This window comes from Paramisgurnus dabryanus, chromosome 10 (genome assembly GCF_030506205.2).
Source record: "Paramisgurnus dabryanus chromosome 10, PD_genome_1.1, whole genome shotgun sequence".
In the NCBI taxonomy this organism is placed as follows: domain Eukaryota; kingdom Metazoa; phylum Chordata; class Actinopteri; order Cypriniformes; family Cobitidae; genus Paramisgurnus; species Paramisgurnus dabryanus.
In genome coordinates, this window is record NC_133346.1 from 15,597,984 (window position 1) to 15,615,620 (window position 17,637).

The window sequence follows — 17,637 nt, forward strand, 5'->3', positions numbered from 1 at the left end:
AGGGCGTCAGCTGTGACGTTTAGTGTTATATATTTAGCATTAAACATTCAGTGTCCTTTTCCACAGCTTCTCACTGTCAGTCAATCTCAAAAAAGCTGTCTATACAGAGAGGAAATTTAAAACGACCCCTGCTTATTTTCTAACAATTTGATTGGCTCCTACCGCGGAGTGTGCATCAGGTCTTTGTCTCGGCTGACAAGAAGTCAGGCATGAAGGATATGACATCGTAATGAGTCACTGTTATCGCGGCCATTAGAAGGCCGGCACGTCAAAGTTTGAGTGACTGGTGTAGGGAGGCCGACGCTAACGGTCCGCGTGGATCCATCAAGCGCCTGCCATTGTTCGCCCGTATTAGAGGGGCAGCTTTCTAATGGTAATTGAGTTTGTTTCAATTGGAGAAATCAGGAAAATGCCACCAGTCTCGCTGATGAGAGTCCTCGATTGTATTTTTTGCAAAGCTGGAGAGGCTGCTTCACATAAATGATGAGACGGTCTCTTTTCAGCGATGTCCTGAGAGAGACTTCGGCGGTCCCGCGGGTCCCTCATATGTGGTGCGATGTAGAAGCTTTATGCTGATGTGAAATGCCAAGGGTGCGAGCAGTCATCCATCATTATTACGGTCTTTGCTTCTGGTTGGGTTGAATGCTGGAGTTTATTCCCTATATTAATTATTCGTACTCTCATAGCAGCTTTCGTTTATTTTCGCTCTCTCTGTCGATTTGCGTTTCAGAAGAAAAGATTTCTTTATATTGCTCAAACGCCTTTGGCAAATTAGCAGGAGGCGGCACTGCGTGTTTAACACTGTGAGGTGAATCGAACAGATGGCGTAAAGCATTTCTTCAGATTTAAGCGATTATCTGTATCCAATCTATGCCTTAATAAAACAATAATCACCACAAGAGCAAAGCTAAACCAGAGGGATTGTGGGTAATGTAGATCTAAAAGTGAGCAAGGAAATTGGATATGCATGGCCTAATGCAATGTAGACTTTTATTAGTAAACATCTTGTCAGTAAGGACTAAACTGAGTTCCATTTAGTCAGGGTTCAGGACTTCTTAAAGGGACAGTTCACCCATAAATTTTTTTACTTTCATGTTCTTCCAAAAGCATGAGTGTGAATTAAAGGAATATTCCATTTTCTTAAAAGAAAAATCCAGATAATTTACTCACCACCATGTCATCCAAAATGTTGATGTCTTTCTTTGTTCAGTCCAGAAGAAATTATGTTTTTTGAGGAAAACATTGCAGGATTTTTCTCATTTTAATGGACTTTAATAGAGCCCAACATTTACTTAACTCAACACTTAACTGTTTTTTTTTCAACGGGGTTTCAAAGGACTATAAACGATCCCAAACGAGGCATAAGGGTCTTATCTAGCAATACGATTGTCATTTTTGACAAGAAAAATAAAAAATATGTACTTTTAAACCACAACTTTTCGTCTAGGTCAAGTCCAGCGCGACCTAACGTGAATGCGTAGTGACGTAGGGAGGTCACGTGTTACATATATAAAACGCACATTTGCGGACCATTTTAAACAATAAACTGACAAAAAGACATTAATTATTATCAGTTGACATACAACAACGTAGGAACGGTCCTCTTTCAAGACGCTTGTAAACACTAGGCGGAGTTTCACGTTCGTCCTCTGTGACCTCTTGACGTCATGACGTATTGCGTGGGGTCAGCTGGCTTATCACGACCGGATCTACATGACGAAAAGTTGTGGTTTAAAAGTGTATATTTGTTATTTTTATTGTCAAAAATGACAATCGTTTTGCTAGATAAGACCCTTATGCCTCGTTTGGGATTGTTTATAGTCCTTTGAAACTCCGTTGAAAAAAACGTTAAGTGTTGAGTTAAGTATTAAATGTTGGGCTCTATTAAAGTCCATTAAAATTAGAAAAATCCTGCAATGTTTTCCTCAAAAACCATAATTTCTTCTGGACTGAACAAAGAAAGACATCAACATTTTGGATGACATGGTGGTGAGTAAATTATCTGGATTTTTGTTTTAAGAAAATGGACTAATCCTTTAATAATGATTGAATTAAATAAACATCAGATCATACTTAAACCCAAAACATGACATTATTATTAATAAGAAAATTAATTGAATAACATTAATGCATTCCGGTATATAAGCTCTATGAGTTATTGTAAAGTGCTTAACTCGCTCCAAATGCACAAAGGGACAGAAGTCATTTATTGGTATTTAACTTTTAGCGTTTTATTTCAATAATATCAGTGTCAGACATAAGGTACGCTTGTAAGGGAATCCTCTGCGGGCCGTGCTACTCAGCACTGCTGTTCTAGCCCAATTTCATTAGAGCCACATAGTTGAAAGCAATATCAGATGTCAGCGAAACAGCAGCGCCCCACAGACTACACTAACTGAAACTTTAAGCTCCTCAGCTGGGTTTTGAGATTGAGTCTTACAGTATCTGCTTTAGGCTATTATCAGCCCCCAGTGCTGCTCATAGACACTCACCCTGCAAAAATACAGCACGACAGCATTTTTAAGACCCCTGCTGTAAAGTGTGTGTGATTATGCATGCAAAAGATTGTTTAAAAATGCAAAATATATAGGCCTACTGTATGTACGCAAAACTATTACCATGCATCCTTTTACAGCAGAGCATTTATATTTATTTATGAATGCATGTACTTGTACATAAAGATGCATTTACATAGTAAAGGTTGTATTTGCTAAATGCATTAGCTAACATGAATGTGCAATATAATTTATTCAGTTTGTTTATGTTAGTTAATGCCATTACAATTGTTTATGTTAGTGCATTGTGCATTAACTGATGTTAACAAATACAACTTTTGATTTTAAAAATGTATTTCATATTAGCAAATGCATTAGTTATTGTTAAGAGATACCATTTATTTACAATTCAGGAAGTATAAGTATTCAGTTAAGCATGTCCAAACCTTTGACCGTCAAGGTAGAAGTGGAAATATAATATACAACAGGAAATTACCATTTATATTTTTGCAGAACTTCTCACACGTTGTTAGTCGACTGATTCACATCAGCCATGTCTTTCTTATAAACTGTATGGTATTTAAGTATTTGTTACCGCAAAATGGCTTGAGTCTGTATCGCTGTGATAAATGTTATAGTTTAAACAATAAAGGAAGTGCTAAATAATGCATTGATTATACTTGAAATGACACTGCGTGCAGTTATGGTACAGTTATAGAGATGAATTTGCTGATATCAACTTCTGCTTTTCTCCTTTGTGATGGATTATGAGAATGCACATGCTTTGTACAAAGTAATATGGCATTTGAAAGGGAAAAGGTAGAAATCTGCATGTGTCTTTATTCGTATCATTTCAAAGCCACAGCCACTTTTTCAGAAAAGCTCTCCTTCTGCGATCAGCCCTTTTCTCTCCATTTTTTCCTTTGAAGGATTCACACTTTCCTCATTACAGACATCGTGACTTTCAGATGCACAGCTGTTCATTTGACATCCATTTCACCGACCATTGATGAAGAGTCGCGAAACTTCAAAACTCCTCTCAGATGTCTTTGTTAACAAGTTTCCACAAAGTGAAAAAAGTGTGAGGAAATAAAATGAGAGGCCAGGTCGTGTTATGAAATATTGACGGCTTGACATTTACTTTGTATGGTCTGTATTCACTATGAGGGTTGATGTGGCACACTTTACCTTTCCCGTTTCTAACAATGAATGTGTCGCACCAACTTATTTGTTTTTTTTATATTTATGCTGAGGCTTAGGAAAGGTTTTTATTACTTATAGGATAGGATATTAAATCATTGTGTTTATTTTATTCAGATTTAACTTGAACAATCATTCTTTGAGGCAATGAGTTTGAATCATTTTTTCGCTTATTCTTGACGGTTTCATTATTTCGACTGGGTTTGAAGATATCGCCTCTATTCTCTTCACTCTTTGATGTGCAGAAAAATTATATTTCATAGTTACCGGGTCTCTGGCATTGGCTGCGGCGTGCGTGCCTGTGAAAACAATTTTTCGGCCTCCGTCCATCAATCATAAGATACGAGCTCTCGCTCTAAACTATTCATTTGAAGAAACAGAGCAAGCTGAAAGAAAAAAATATATAGGCGTTTGAGTAATGGGCATAGCCGAGCTGTCTGTCATTCTTAGCAGTACCTGTTTGACTCCACTCATTTGAAAGATTCATGATTTCTATATCCTTCAGCTTACTGGAAATTGGAAAATGTAACACCGGCACATAAAGGATTTTTTTAATGTCCAGTGTGTCGGTGTTTTATAGAGCAGCTGGTTTCGGTCGCTACAGGGGGTCTCGGGTTTGACAGAACAGCTGTGTTAAACAAGGCCTGGGGAGACGGGCAGAATATTTAAAGATGAAAGTTATGTCCTTTTCACTTTCTCCTTTAAGAGAAATATGACAGAACATTTCATTGAGTCATTTTTTACATCGTGACCTCCGGGGTGAATTGCATATTGACTAGAATGGTTCATAAAATGTTAGGTGTAAGTTGTGTTGATAGTCTATCAGGTCAGAAAAAGACTTATTGGGCATTTGAAAACATTTTTCAGTTCTGGAGAAGGGTCTTAGACCATTACACTGACTGTATTACACAAGGAAAGCTAACATTTTGCAACTAGTCAGATAAAATTCAATTCTCAAACTTCTTCTTTTATACTATAGTTATATATTTTTTAACAATCATTTCATTCATGCTTCATTATGGTCATTTTGTAAGTATACACTTTATGGTATGTACTGTAATGGTAAATGTGACGAACCCAACCCATTGGGTTGTTTCAACCCAAAATGCTGATGGGTCAAATGTAAGCATTTTCTGGGTTCATTTTTTGGGTTTGTCACTTTTTGACCCAACGTTGGGTTGAAAGTAATCAGGGCCCGGTTCCCCGATAACGTTCACTCTTAGTGTGCTAAGAAGGCTCAAAAAGATATATCTTACCAAAGTTGTTGATGTTCCTAAGTGTGTTCCCCGAAGTGTCTCTTAGGGGCTGGACACACCAAAACTTTTAAACGCGGCTGTAAACGCCTTGAGGACGCCGAATGCCAGCTGTTTTTCAGCTGAGTGCCAGCTTTCTTCAGCTGAGCGCTTTGGTAGCTGTGATACTTCAGCTGCGAGCCGGTTGGTTGCTGTGGCAATGTCCCGCCCCTCCTCCACTGTGATTGGGCGGCCATGTGAGAACTGACATTGACGAGCGGAGCTTTTCTCCCAAAGTTGAATCTCTTTCAACTCTCGACGCTCACCACCGAGCGCGGAAAAAACCCGCTAGCTGCTGGCTTATTTGAAAAACGCCGAGCTTCCATTGGAAACAATTGAAAACATGCGCTGGCCGCGGGCGTTAAAGTTTTGGTGTACACAACCCCTTAGGAAGCTTCTTAACACGCTGCCTCTAAGTTCGACGTACAATGGCGCTGTCCCAAGTGAAGGTGCTGAATTATTTGCGATCGATCACTCAGGGATCGATTTTCCACTTCACGCGAAGGTTCATTACGACGTTAAGAAAGACAACACGTTATATACAAATGGAACATTACTCAAATTATTCCAGTCACATTTATTTTAACATAGTTTAAGTTATCCGTAAAATATAGACTATTAATTAAATGATCAAATTGTCAGTAATACGGGCCGGTAGATGAACCGGGTATCCCTCGCTATTTATTCACCCTCCTTATCCCGTTGTGCCACTTGTGCGGCTTCTTGACATGGGTTTTGACTTTAAAAAAAAATGTAATACACTTTTATACGAATGTTAAGGTACTTAACAATCAGAATTGATTGGCAAGCAGCTGCAGTATTTCTGTTAAATGCGATATTGCTTAACATTAATGTTTTCAATAAAAAGCAACCTAGTTTGATAAAGAATATGGTCTGAGAAGATCTAGCAGCTCCATAATGAGTTGTCTTGGAAGGCGATTTTTTTATTTAGCCACGTCAGGCAAAATGTCAAAAGGTTTAAGGGTTGACGAATAAAAAAATTGACATGGACTAAACAGTTACGCGGCCGGTGTTGTGTGGAAGTCTGTTCCCCCTATGTTTCCCTTTAGTGTAGTGTTTTTATAGCATTTTTATCACATTATACATTTATTCTTTATATACATTTAAAGTTTTAATGGCTACTGAGATGTATATGTGTACATTTATGTAATGTATCTTGACTGTTCTTAATTGTAATTCAATTATTTTTACAGTATGAATCATATTATATGTATAATATATATTTATTATGTTTGGAAACATAACAGTTTTAAAACAAACAGTAGAGAAAAAATACAGGCTATATGTTAAAAGACATAAAACTGTCAAATATGAAATACTTAATAAATTGTATAATAGAATACATGATATTATTGCTTTTTAGTATAACCAATTGAAATCTTTAATCTTTCTAAATAAATTATTAATGTAACGTGATGAAAACGCTATAAACATAGAGGGAACAGACTTCAATGAGGAACAAACACCGGCGCCGTCTTTGATTCATTAGTTCTGATACCAAATAAAGTCAACTGCATAAATAGTCCTGTATCCAATGCAAACATATTTTATTATAAGTCTTAAAAATGTCCATAACACAAAATCATTGTCAGCATACCATAGTTTGACTTGTACTGCGCTGCGCTGATTTCTAAAGACTGCGGCGATAGCGTTTTGCGCTCAAACAACGCTAAGAGAGAGCTTACGAATGGTCCAGACCAACCTTACGAAAGTGTGACTCTACAGTAGATATAATAAGCGTACAAACGTTTTGGGAATCGTGCCATAGAGTTAAGAGAGAGGTTAAGGAATAGGTTAAGAACTACTTAGCGATAAGAACGTTTTGGGGAACCGGGCCCAGGTTCTTATTAGAAGGTATGCTGTGATGTCCTGGACACTCCCCAATCTGTTAATGGTTGTACAAACTAATTGCCCCGCCTCCAACTTATGCCATTGGTTATACCAATGTTGTGTCAGGCTGGTCAGATGGCTAAACAAACCAGTGCAACATTGGTTCAACTTTGAGTGAAACGCAACATTCGAGTTTGTCACTTTTTGGTTTGTCACATTTTGGTTGTCACTTTTTGATTCAACTTTGAGTGAACAGTTGGGTTTGTCACTTTTTGACCCAATGCTGGGGGTTTAAAATAACCAGTGTTTTTTAGAGAGTATGCTGTGATCTTCTGGACACTCCCCCATCTGTTATTGGTCATACAAACTGATTGTCCCACCTGCAACGTATGCTTTTGGTTATGCCAATGTTGTGTCAGGCTGGTCAGATGGCTAAACAAACCAGGGCAATCTAGTTCAATTTTGGGTGAAACACTCACCTCGTCAATGTCACTTTTCATTGTCATCCAATCGCAGTGGAGGAGGGGCGGGACAAAAAACACAACAACCAACCGGCACATCATACAATAACTAATAAACAAAAAAAGAAGTATCACTGCAAACAAAACACTCGCTCAGCTCAAGAAATGCTGCCAAGCGCCTACAGTTGCAGTCTGCCTGGCATTTTCAGCTGTTTTGGTGTACAAGCTCCCTAAACATTCATACTGCCCTCATTAAGGTTACATAAGCATTTCTAAAAATAAATAGTTTAGCGACTAAACGGAGTAAATAACATAAAAATATATTAATGTGTGTAAGAAGGCAGGTGCTCTTTCCTTAAAAGTCAACCTTTAGGCCACAGCTACAGTATACTGTATATAATAGTCCCCAATATAGCGTGGTTGTATATGAATCTAATCATAAGATTTGATCTATCTTATCTGCAGTGCTATAAAGCTATTGGCTATAGATATAGTTTACCTAATTTACATAGGGTCAATGAAGACTTTCCCCGTTCTTGCAGGAGATTATTTGCATACAAGCATCCAGAGTCACGTATTGTTTGCGGAGTTGATTGTGTTTGCCGCTCAGCTGGGTCTTTTTGTTTATATAGCTGATGAGCACATCGGTGCAAAGGAATACCGGAGTAATCACGTTAAGGATCATGAATCAAATATTCCAGATTAAATGAAAAACAAACAGAACACTGCCTCTTTGTAATGCGAGACAACAAGGTAGACTGGAATAGATGTAATAAAGATGACTCGGAAAGAGCTTGTTTAAGTGGGCGTGATTCGATTTATTAGCCCATTTGCATGAAGACGGTCGCCATCGAACGATGACTCGCGGGTTAACAGGGAGGACCGGGAATATAACCAGATGATGTAATTTCAGTGCAATTCATGCGAATTTGCTAGATCTAATTTGTTTGGCGCAGCTACCGAGCAATTTAGATTTTAGTTTGGGTGCGTGTTTATGTACCAAAGGAAATCATTACGTTTATGCATCAGACGGAGACTTTTATCAGAAGCAGATTACTATACAGTGGATTCAAGCTATGATGCATGCTTCAATGTACTGTATGTGCATCTCATAACACTTAATAGGTCATTACTGTGTAAAAGGAATAGTTAACCAATTTTACCTACCCTCAAGTTGTTTTAATCCTGTAAAAACTACTTTGTAATCAAGCAGTTTTGGTGCACCATTGACATCAATATGTAAAAATAAACTAAGGAAGTCAATGACAGTCCACTACTGTTTGGTTACAAACACCTCTTAAAATATCTACATTTGTGTTAGGCACAACAAAGAAATGTATTCCGGTTTGTAAAAACATGAGGGTGAGTAGATGATTTTTGGATGAACTATCCCTTTATTGCATTCAGTTACCAAAGCTACACAACAGGCATGCAATTGGGTTCAGTTTGTGTGAAGGATATTGTGTTTGTCTCATTCACGCTTAATGTAAATCTCTCACAATGCAATTATAAAACTTTATTCTCATTTTATGGATGTATGATGTGTAGAGATGTTTTGGCTGCTGGCCTAAACGATGGTGATATTTCACGTGTTTACTGTAGCTTAGATGATTATGACTTAATGAGTTTGTTAAACGTCCCGTCTGAAACCACGTTGGTTTATTGCCTATAAAGAAGGTTTTTTCTTCCTCAAAATTGGTTTGATTTTATGAATGATTTCAGTTTTAAGTCAATGCAGAGAGCAGATTGGCAAGACAGAGAGTGATGCTTTATTACGAATCTGAAACATTTATGTTGGTTTTTAAAACAATTTAAACATTAGCATTATTATCATATCTTATATTGCATTATTTAGCAAGTATGACATTTGCATTACATTTTTACAGGGACACTCCACTTTTTTTAAATATGCTCATTTTCCAACTCTCCTAGAGTTAAACATTTGATTTTTACTGTTTTGGAATCCATTCAGCTGATCTCTGGGTCTGGCGCTAGCACTTCTAGCGTAGCTGAGCACAATCCATTGAATCTGATTAGACCATTAGCATTGCGCAAAAAAATAACCAAAGAGTTACAAAATTTTTCTTATTTAAAACTTGACTCTTCTGTAGTAACATTGTGTACTGAGACCGACAGAAAATTAAAAGTTGCGTAATATCACTACGCCTGCTGGAGCCATGTTACATCAGCAAAGTCCTTGATTATTACGCCAGTTTGAGAGTATATTTCCTAGCCACATCGGCCTAGAAAATTGCAACTTTTAATTTTCCGTCGATCTTAGTACACGATGTAACTACAGAAGAGTCAAGTTTTAAATAGGAAAAATATTGAAACTCTTAGGTTATTTTTTTGCGTGATGCTAATGGTCTAATCAGATTCAATGGATTGTGCTAAGCTATGCTAAAAGTGCTAGCGCCAGACCCGGAGATCAGATCAATGGATTCCAAAACTGTAAGAATCAATTGTTTAACTCTAGGGGAGCTGGAAAATGGGCATATTTTCAATTCAAATTTCAAATTTTCATTTCATTTTCTCTACATTTCACGGATGTTAAAAGAGGGGTGATTTTCCAGTGTAGTGCCCAGACGTCAATGACAAAATGGCATTAAGATTTCATGAGATCCTGCGTTTGTATAAAGTTTTTTTTTTGGACGCCCGTGAGCAAAATGTACATTAAAACCCTGCCAGGTTGAAGTGATTAATATCACTCTCGATCGTAGCGGCTGACACCCACACAAATACTGAGACTCAAAACATGTACATATTTCCTTTCATTTCATTACCTGAGTCTCCAGCAGAGACCACACATGCTAAATTGAAATCTGTAAATGTAAAATATGCATCTCAAAAAAAGATAATAATAAAAAATGAAAATATTTGTGGAATTTGACCGCGATAGCAATAAATCAACTATCCCTGGTGGATGATTAAAGGGATGGTGGCAAAACATGGGCTAACAGTGGGAGGGCCGGGCTGTTTGTTACACAAGCAACCTGTTCAGAATCAGCTCTTACATATCCAGCAGAGTTATTTTATTTACGTCCAATTATGTTAATTACTAATCATCAAACCAGTGTTATGCACTGTGTGCCAAAAACGCTGGTCTTTCATAAAGAATGCACCTGCTGTTTACCCACCGACAGCATGCACTTAATTTAAAGATTTACAAGTTTCAAATCTCGGTGCCAGGATTTTACTATGCATCATTTATAATGTTTGTAGTCATTGCATACATAATTTTATGACTGATTTTATGAATAATAGCCTCTTTCGTGTTTTTTATGAACAATTACTTTGAATATAAAAAGCGTTAATAGCATTATCAAATGAATAATAAAGTAATAAACACTATAATAAAACGAAATAATCAACTTTACACCCCATGCATGTCTGTATAGTTTTTAACTTTTATAGTTTTTAGGTACACAGACACTAAATAATAATTTTCTAGTGTTACTGTGATGGCATATACAGCACATCATCTCAATCACTGCATGCAAATTGAATAATTCCAAATCTTTCGGCATTGGTGGTCACTCAGTAATTTCAGCAGGACAGATGTTGGTGACTGGGTTAACAAAATAATATCTAGTCATATAGATAACACAGGACCCAGACAAGATCGCATTTAGCCTAGCATGTACATCAGTAAAGACATGAGATTTACAAAGACCTTTATAATATCTCAAGTGAATGACTTGGATTAACCTGGATCCAGATCAAATGCTGTGTGTGTCAGGCGCTGTACTCTTTTGATTAAGAGTGTGAAATAGAGAAAGTATGGGGTAGAAAAAGAAAAATGTGAATGAGAATTGTACAGAATATGTCCAGATATGTGTGTTTGAAACCGAAGTCATCAGATCAAACGAATCGTCTGCTGTTAGACCGGTATAAATGTCGATACTTGCCGAGATTTTCTGATGTACACACCTCATCTTAGCAGTACAGTGTTAATGTACTTTGAAAGTTGAGAAGAAATTGCGAGAAAGACAAAGCAATCGCATTAATACAAATGCAATTACAATAAATGGCGACTAAAGCTTTTAAACTTCAAAAGAGAGAGAGAAAGAGAGAAGTGAGAAAGAGTTTTGTGTTGTGATATAGTTTGTAGTATTACTAAAGCTCACTTATGCAGGAGATGTTTGTGTGTAATGTTACTTGCGGCTAAAACCAAAGCCTTGTCATTGAAATATGAGCTTATATTCTCACTTTGAACCACACGCGCGTGTGTGTGTGTGTGTGTGTGTGTGTGTGTGTGTGTGTGTGTGTGTGTGTGTGTGTGTTACTATTGTTATTGTGCCTCATTGAACCCTCTGCAGGAGTGGAAACGTAATGAGCCCTAAAAGCAGACTCTTCCTGATTTTATTTCATGTTATTTCATTTGATTTTATGCTATTTATTTCTCTCTCTCACCGGGGCGCTATAGCGCGGCGAGTGCTTGCGGCTACGCTAAATTGCCAAATTACCATTCTGCAACAGCACAAGCAGGGTATTAGCAATCAGATGCTATTGCCACGCTGCCACTTCTCCAGCATTCGAAAGGTGCCGAGCACAGACTTCCGCTGTGATTTACACCACATGTGGTATGACGTTAAAGGGCCTCGGTTTAAATATTTAAAAGGTCCCAAAAAAGAGAAAAGGATGCTGAATCCAAATCAGTCCATAGCAACTATAAAAGAGAGAGAGAGAGGATGATGTAAGCAAATGGGACATATTGATTTTATCCTTATTAACATTACATTACATTACTGTAGATTTATTGCTAATACAATACTGTACCAACTAAGCTATAGAATCCATATTATACTCCCTCTTTGATCAAAATGCAGGTATAAATCTATTTTATGGGCCAATTTCGATCATCAGGCAGTTTAAGATTTGTATTTATTTCCCAAAATACATCTACCACGCATCTTGCTAATATAAAACTTAATGAGCATTAAGAAATATGCCTGTTATCTAGATGGTTTTAAAACTGACATGAATCTTTGTAACCACTGATAGCGAACCTTTATCGTCTAGTTCACTAAAGGAATTATGCAAATCAGATAAATTTTGTGCCGAATGCAATTTTTTATGCATATTGAGATACAGCACTTTTCTGCTTTGCGTCTCTCCTATACACACATTTTCTCAGGTACCATCACCATAAATCTCACACGGTTACCATAAAACTAATCTCGGTTCAGCATAAATGACTGCCGAAATGGTGCCGATGTGAAGTGCTTACAAATAACAGACCATTACACATTAACTGATCAGCAGGCCAAGACAGATACCTGTAATTCCACTACAAATTACATTATATTGAGTTTCCTCTGAGGAATGTTGTGGACCGTCTGAGGAATGGAGCTGCCGAACTGGCACGATCCCATTGTCCACCAATGGTGAACGATTTCTTTAGCCGAGCTGAAATCAAGTCCATTCGTTTCTGTTGTTTTGGTTGTTCATTCACTGTAATGGTGTTACGGACAGCAGAATTTACTGCTTTGATTCAGGAGGTCTTTCTCACTAAAAGTTAAGTTTAGGGCTCGGGTCTGACTCAATAAATCTTCCCAACACCAACTCGGGTAACAGGATCATCTTTCATTGTTTTTGTGAGCGAGTGTGTGTGCTTTAGTGTAGTTTATCGTGCAGGGATGATATTTGCTCTGCTACAAGTTGTCATGCATGGTAACAAAGGTCTCGGCCTCTTGATCTCGAGTATTTCCTGGCATCAATAATGCATGTCCGTTGAATTATTTAGTGATACAAAGAATTCTCAAAATGGGATTGTGGGATTCTTTTGTAACCTCTATGACTTTATGAGATAATCTGGCACTGGGGTGGCACTTTTTTTTTAAAAGTACACTTTTGTACCTTAATAGTGTATACATATCTGTACCTAACATGTTAGGACATTTTTGAAAGGGTATTTTCTAGTGATAGCTTTTGTCCATTTTTTGTATACTGTATGTGATTTAGGTTTTGAACCCATGGCATTTTGCATTGTTAGCAACGTACTGCAGCTTTCTACTAGTTGAGCTACAGTAACAATTTAAAAAGTTTTAAAGAGGGGGTGTCTAAAGCTATTTTATGCATTCTGACTCAATAAGAGTTGGATTCTTCATGATAAACATAGGCAAAGTGGACGTTTGACTTTTGTGGTGAATGCCAAAAGGGTTCGTACAAGTTTTTTGCTTTATTTCTTTATGAGCAATTTCAGTGCAGGAAGTACAGGGGAAGTCCTTATATGGGCACTTTAAACGGAATAGCGCATGCACACACCAACCAAGAGCTGACACAAAATCAACGTCTCCAAAGAAATGTGTTGTTGTTTGTGAGGGAAATTTAAGCTTGTTCAGCTTCCTAAGGTACCCAGCCTTATGGAAACAATGTGTATAGTTTGTTTACCCGGGGTAGAAGTGATGTTGTGTGTGTGTGTATTTATTTAACGCTGATCCGCAGGCCGTAAGTAAATCTTCATCAAATGTCTGCATTTGGTTGACAATCAGTACATATAATGTTAGCAACATTGACATGTAGTGAATCTTAAGATATCCAGAGATAGTGGGATAAAGTTTTGTGTGCGTTGCTTGCTCGTGACTCGCTCCGCACTCGGTACGCCTCCAGGAGCTCGGGTTTATTCTGAAAGAATCGGTACAGCTGATCTGTCTTTTATAAATCTGATAAAACTAAAGACTCTTTTGCTATACGAAGGATACTTCTCTGTAGGTACTTAAGATTAATATGAGATAAGCAGAAACAGCGTGTGTGAGATTTAAAGGAAAACACCACAGTTTTTCAATATTTTACTATGTTCTTAACTCAACTATGAATGAATACATACCTATTTTTTTCAATGTGTGCACTTTTAATCTTTGTACAGCGCTTCGTAAATGTGTTAGCATTTAGCCTAGCCCCATTCATTCCTTAGGATCCAAACAGCGAAGAATTTAGGAGCCACCAAACACTTCCATGTTTTCCCTTTTTAAAGACTGTTACATGAGTAGTTACACGAGTAAGTATGGTGGCACAAAATAAAACTTTTATTTGGAGCCATAGAAATGAATGGGGCTAGGATAATGCTAACACATTCAAGAAGCGCTGTACAAAGATTAAAAGTGCACTCATTGAAAAAAAGATATGTATGTATTAATTCATCTAAGTTGAGGTAAGAACATAGTAAAATATTGAAAAACGGTGGTGTTTTCCTTTAAAAAGTTTTAGGGATATCTGTGATAGACCTAGTGGATGAATAATGCAAAGTTTCCTCTGTTCTTCTTTTCTTCCTTCCTACACGTTTGCACAATTTTTGATATGCAACTATGTTTGACTTTGAACCAAACAAAGAGTTTCAAAGAACGCACACGTCCGTACTGATTGCAACAATTATCAGAAAGCCCTGTGACCCCACCAGATTTGTCGGCCCTCCAAACTTGTAGGAAAAAGCATTAGATGTATGAAACACAAAACCAGTCATTGTACTCCATGCTTATTTTAAACATTTTAAAGCCATTTTCCTCATTCTCTAGCTTTAGTTTATAATGTGGTGTGATTGTATTGTGGTACGTATACAATAATTAGGCATTGTATGGGCTTGGGTTTAATGGCATCTAAATGCAAAGCTTTGTTAAAGGGGATGCTTTTGGTGCAAAACATGTCAGAAGATGGAGAGGATTAGGACTGTTTTGTTTGTCGGGCCTGAACAGCTTGTTGTGTCTGGCTAATTGTGAGTCTGTAGCAGAACGCTCTTCGGTCAGATCAATAGCCATTCAACAAAACAGAGGGTTGATGGTTCATTCGAGCAGAAGAGAACTTGCTCTTTCGTTGCTCGTGAGACCTAATGGAGATCTTAGATATGTATCCCTCCTTTTTTATTATAGGCATTTCCCCCTCCACACAATTTTCCATGCATACTTGATCTGCATCAAGAGCTAAAATATGGGGTTTCATTACAACAGAGGTCTTGAAGCACATACAAGTGTTTCAGGAAGTGAATGCGCTGATATGCGGCATTATTCATCATCAAATAAAATTGCAGCACAATTTTATCGCCAGCGTATTGTGAAGCCCTGTAGTGGATGGTGTTTACAAATGATAAGCGCTCTCGAGCGGCTTTCGCTTTCAAGTGGCACATTGTTGCAAAGCAGACAGGTATAAATTAGACTTCCACACGACAGGAGGAGCAGGGTGCCAATTTTGCACCAACTTGAAACTGGTCTGCTCTAATCAAATGTCTTCTTCTCCTCTTTCTCTCCCTCCAATCCTGTCTTTCTCACCCTCCTTCCCTCCGTCCTCTCCACACCCCTTCCCCTCCAATCCCCATAATGCCTTGCGATTCCAGTGGCGGCCACGAAAAACAAAGTGAGAGGTGAGTTGAATCCTCCATCTTCCCTGCTGCTTGATAAATAGGCAGACACAGTTCCCAATAAGCTGAACTGAGATAGCTGTCTTATCACTGCTATGAGCCAGGCAGGCAGTACCGCGCTCTGTTCCCCCCACACACGGGGGGTACAGACCATTATTTTTGCTATTTACTGCCTTTGTCTTTGTCTCTACCCCAACCCTCCTCGATCCACTCCCTCCGTACCTTTCCTTTACTTTCCGTGCCACCTTTTCTTCCTTTATTTCATCTTTGCAACCTAACAACAATGCTGCTGAACGGTGCTGCATGGAGCTTCGTAGCATGTAGTAGCTTGTAGCAAGATGTTTAGGTTAATTGTAGCGTGAATGACAAACCAAAGCATAATAATTGCATTTATTATGCATTTCTGCTGACACTTAAATCTAAAGTGACCTCAAGCTGTTTATTAAACCTACACTGTCAGAAAAAAATGATCGTTTCCCCCTACATAATAGTTCCTCAGAGGTACACATTGGTACCAAAGGGTGCATGCTAGTACTTCCAAGGTACATATTGGTACCAAATATAGCAGCTGGGACCAATTTAGACTATTTATTTCTGACAGTGTATTGCATACTACTGTAGCCTTGGCATTGCTAGTGCAATGTCTCACAAGTAATCTATACTGGTAATGTCCTGAGTATTGTCACATTTTTAAGTGTCATCTCTCTACACAAATGTTCAGACTGTCTGAAAATGGACTTAATGCTTGCTGAGGCACGTTGCTCAAAATCTGACTTAGATCTGCAGACTGGAATATTATAGTGGCTTGGTGGATGCATTTGCAGAAGAATGCGCGAGCAACCCCATAGCAACATGTTTAATAAATCAAAATGCATCAGCAAGTCTTGGCAAACACAGTCATGGCAGCATAGTCTGCATAAGAAAGCACAACTTGCTTTATTTATTTATTCTTTGATTTTTTTAGAAAATTTGAAAATATACTGGTAACCCTTTACAATTAGGTTGTATTTGTTAATATTAGTGAATGCATTAGCTAACATGAACTAACATTGAGCAATATAATTGTTCAGTTTTTATTTATCTGTTTTAATGTTAGTTAATGTCAATACAATTGTTTATGGTAGTTTATGGTGCATTAACTATTGGCTTCCATAGTAGGAAAAAAATATTATGGAAGTATTATGATAGCCTAAATGATGAAGAAGATATTTTGATAAATGATGGTAAGCACACAGTTGACGGTACCCATTGAATTTCATCGTATTTGTTTTTCCTACTATGGAAGTCACTATCTTCTGTTTGCTTACCATCATTTATCAAAATATATTTTGTGTGTCCATCAGAGAAAAGAAATTCATACAGATTTTGAACAACATGAGGATGAGAAAATGATGAAAAAAATTTCATTTTTGGTTATCTCTTTAAATGCTGAAATTTATATAAACTAAGATTAATAAATCTGTAGAGGTTTTGTTCATTGTTAGTTCATATTTGTTAACAAATTTTAACAAATACAACCTTATTGTAAAGTGTTACCAGTATATTTTCACATTTAAGTAATTTGCATTTAAAGCCATCATCAATAATTGTGTATTTGGGTCAGTGACAAAAACGGTTTGGCAAGATGAGAAATATTTTGTTTTTTAATAAATTTGTTTTTACAGCATGCGTCATATTTTTGTCAATTACGGAGAAGAAATTAAATAAAAATTTGTTTCACGTGAAACTATCGCTTGAGCACGTAAAACTATCGCGTGAGCATGTGAAACTATCTCGTGAGCATGTGAAACTATCGTGTGTGCACGTGAAACTATCGTATGCGCACGTGAAAGTTTCATGTGAGCACGTGAAACTAAACTTTAGATTTTTTTTACTCCAATGTCACCTTAGGGGGTCGGTAGTCAATCCACAGTGTATTTATGTAAATGTTATGCAATAAAAATTACATTTGCACCATTTTTATGAAAGTTAAGACTGAATAGACCTAA

At 37.4% G+C, this 17,637-nt stretch overlaps 1 protein-coding gene across 3 annotated transcripts in view; it reads left to right on the forward strand.

The window, feature by feature from the left end:
* cadm2a (cell adhesion molecule 2a) overlaps window positions 1–17,637 on the forward strand; it is a 679,060-nt gene that overhangs the window by 563,334 nt on the left and 98,089 nt on the right. For 2 of the 3 annotated variants that reach the window (XM_065290674.1, XM_065290677.2), the window contains exon 3: window positions 15,626–15,652. The exons of the other annotated variant lie outside the window; for it this stretch is intronic. In XM_065290674.1, the coding sequence (XP_065146746.1) occupies window positions 15,626–15,652 (27 nt within the window). The remainder of the gene's footprint in view (window positions 1–15,625; window positions 15,653–17,637) is intronic. 3 annotated transcript variants of the gene reach the window in all.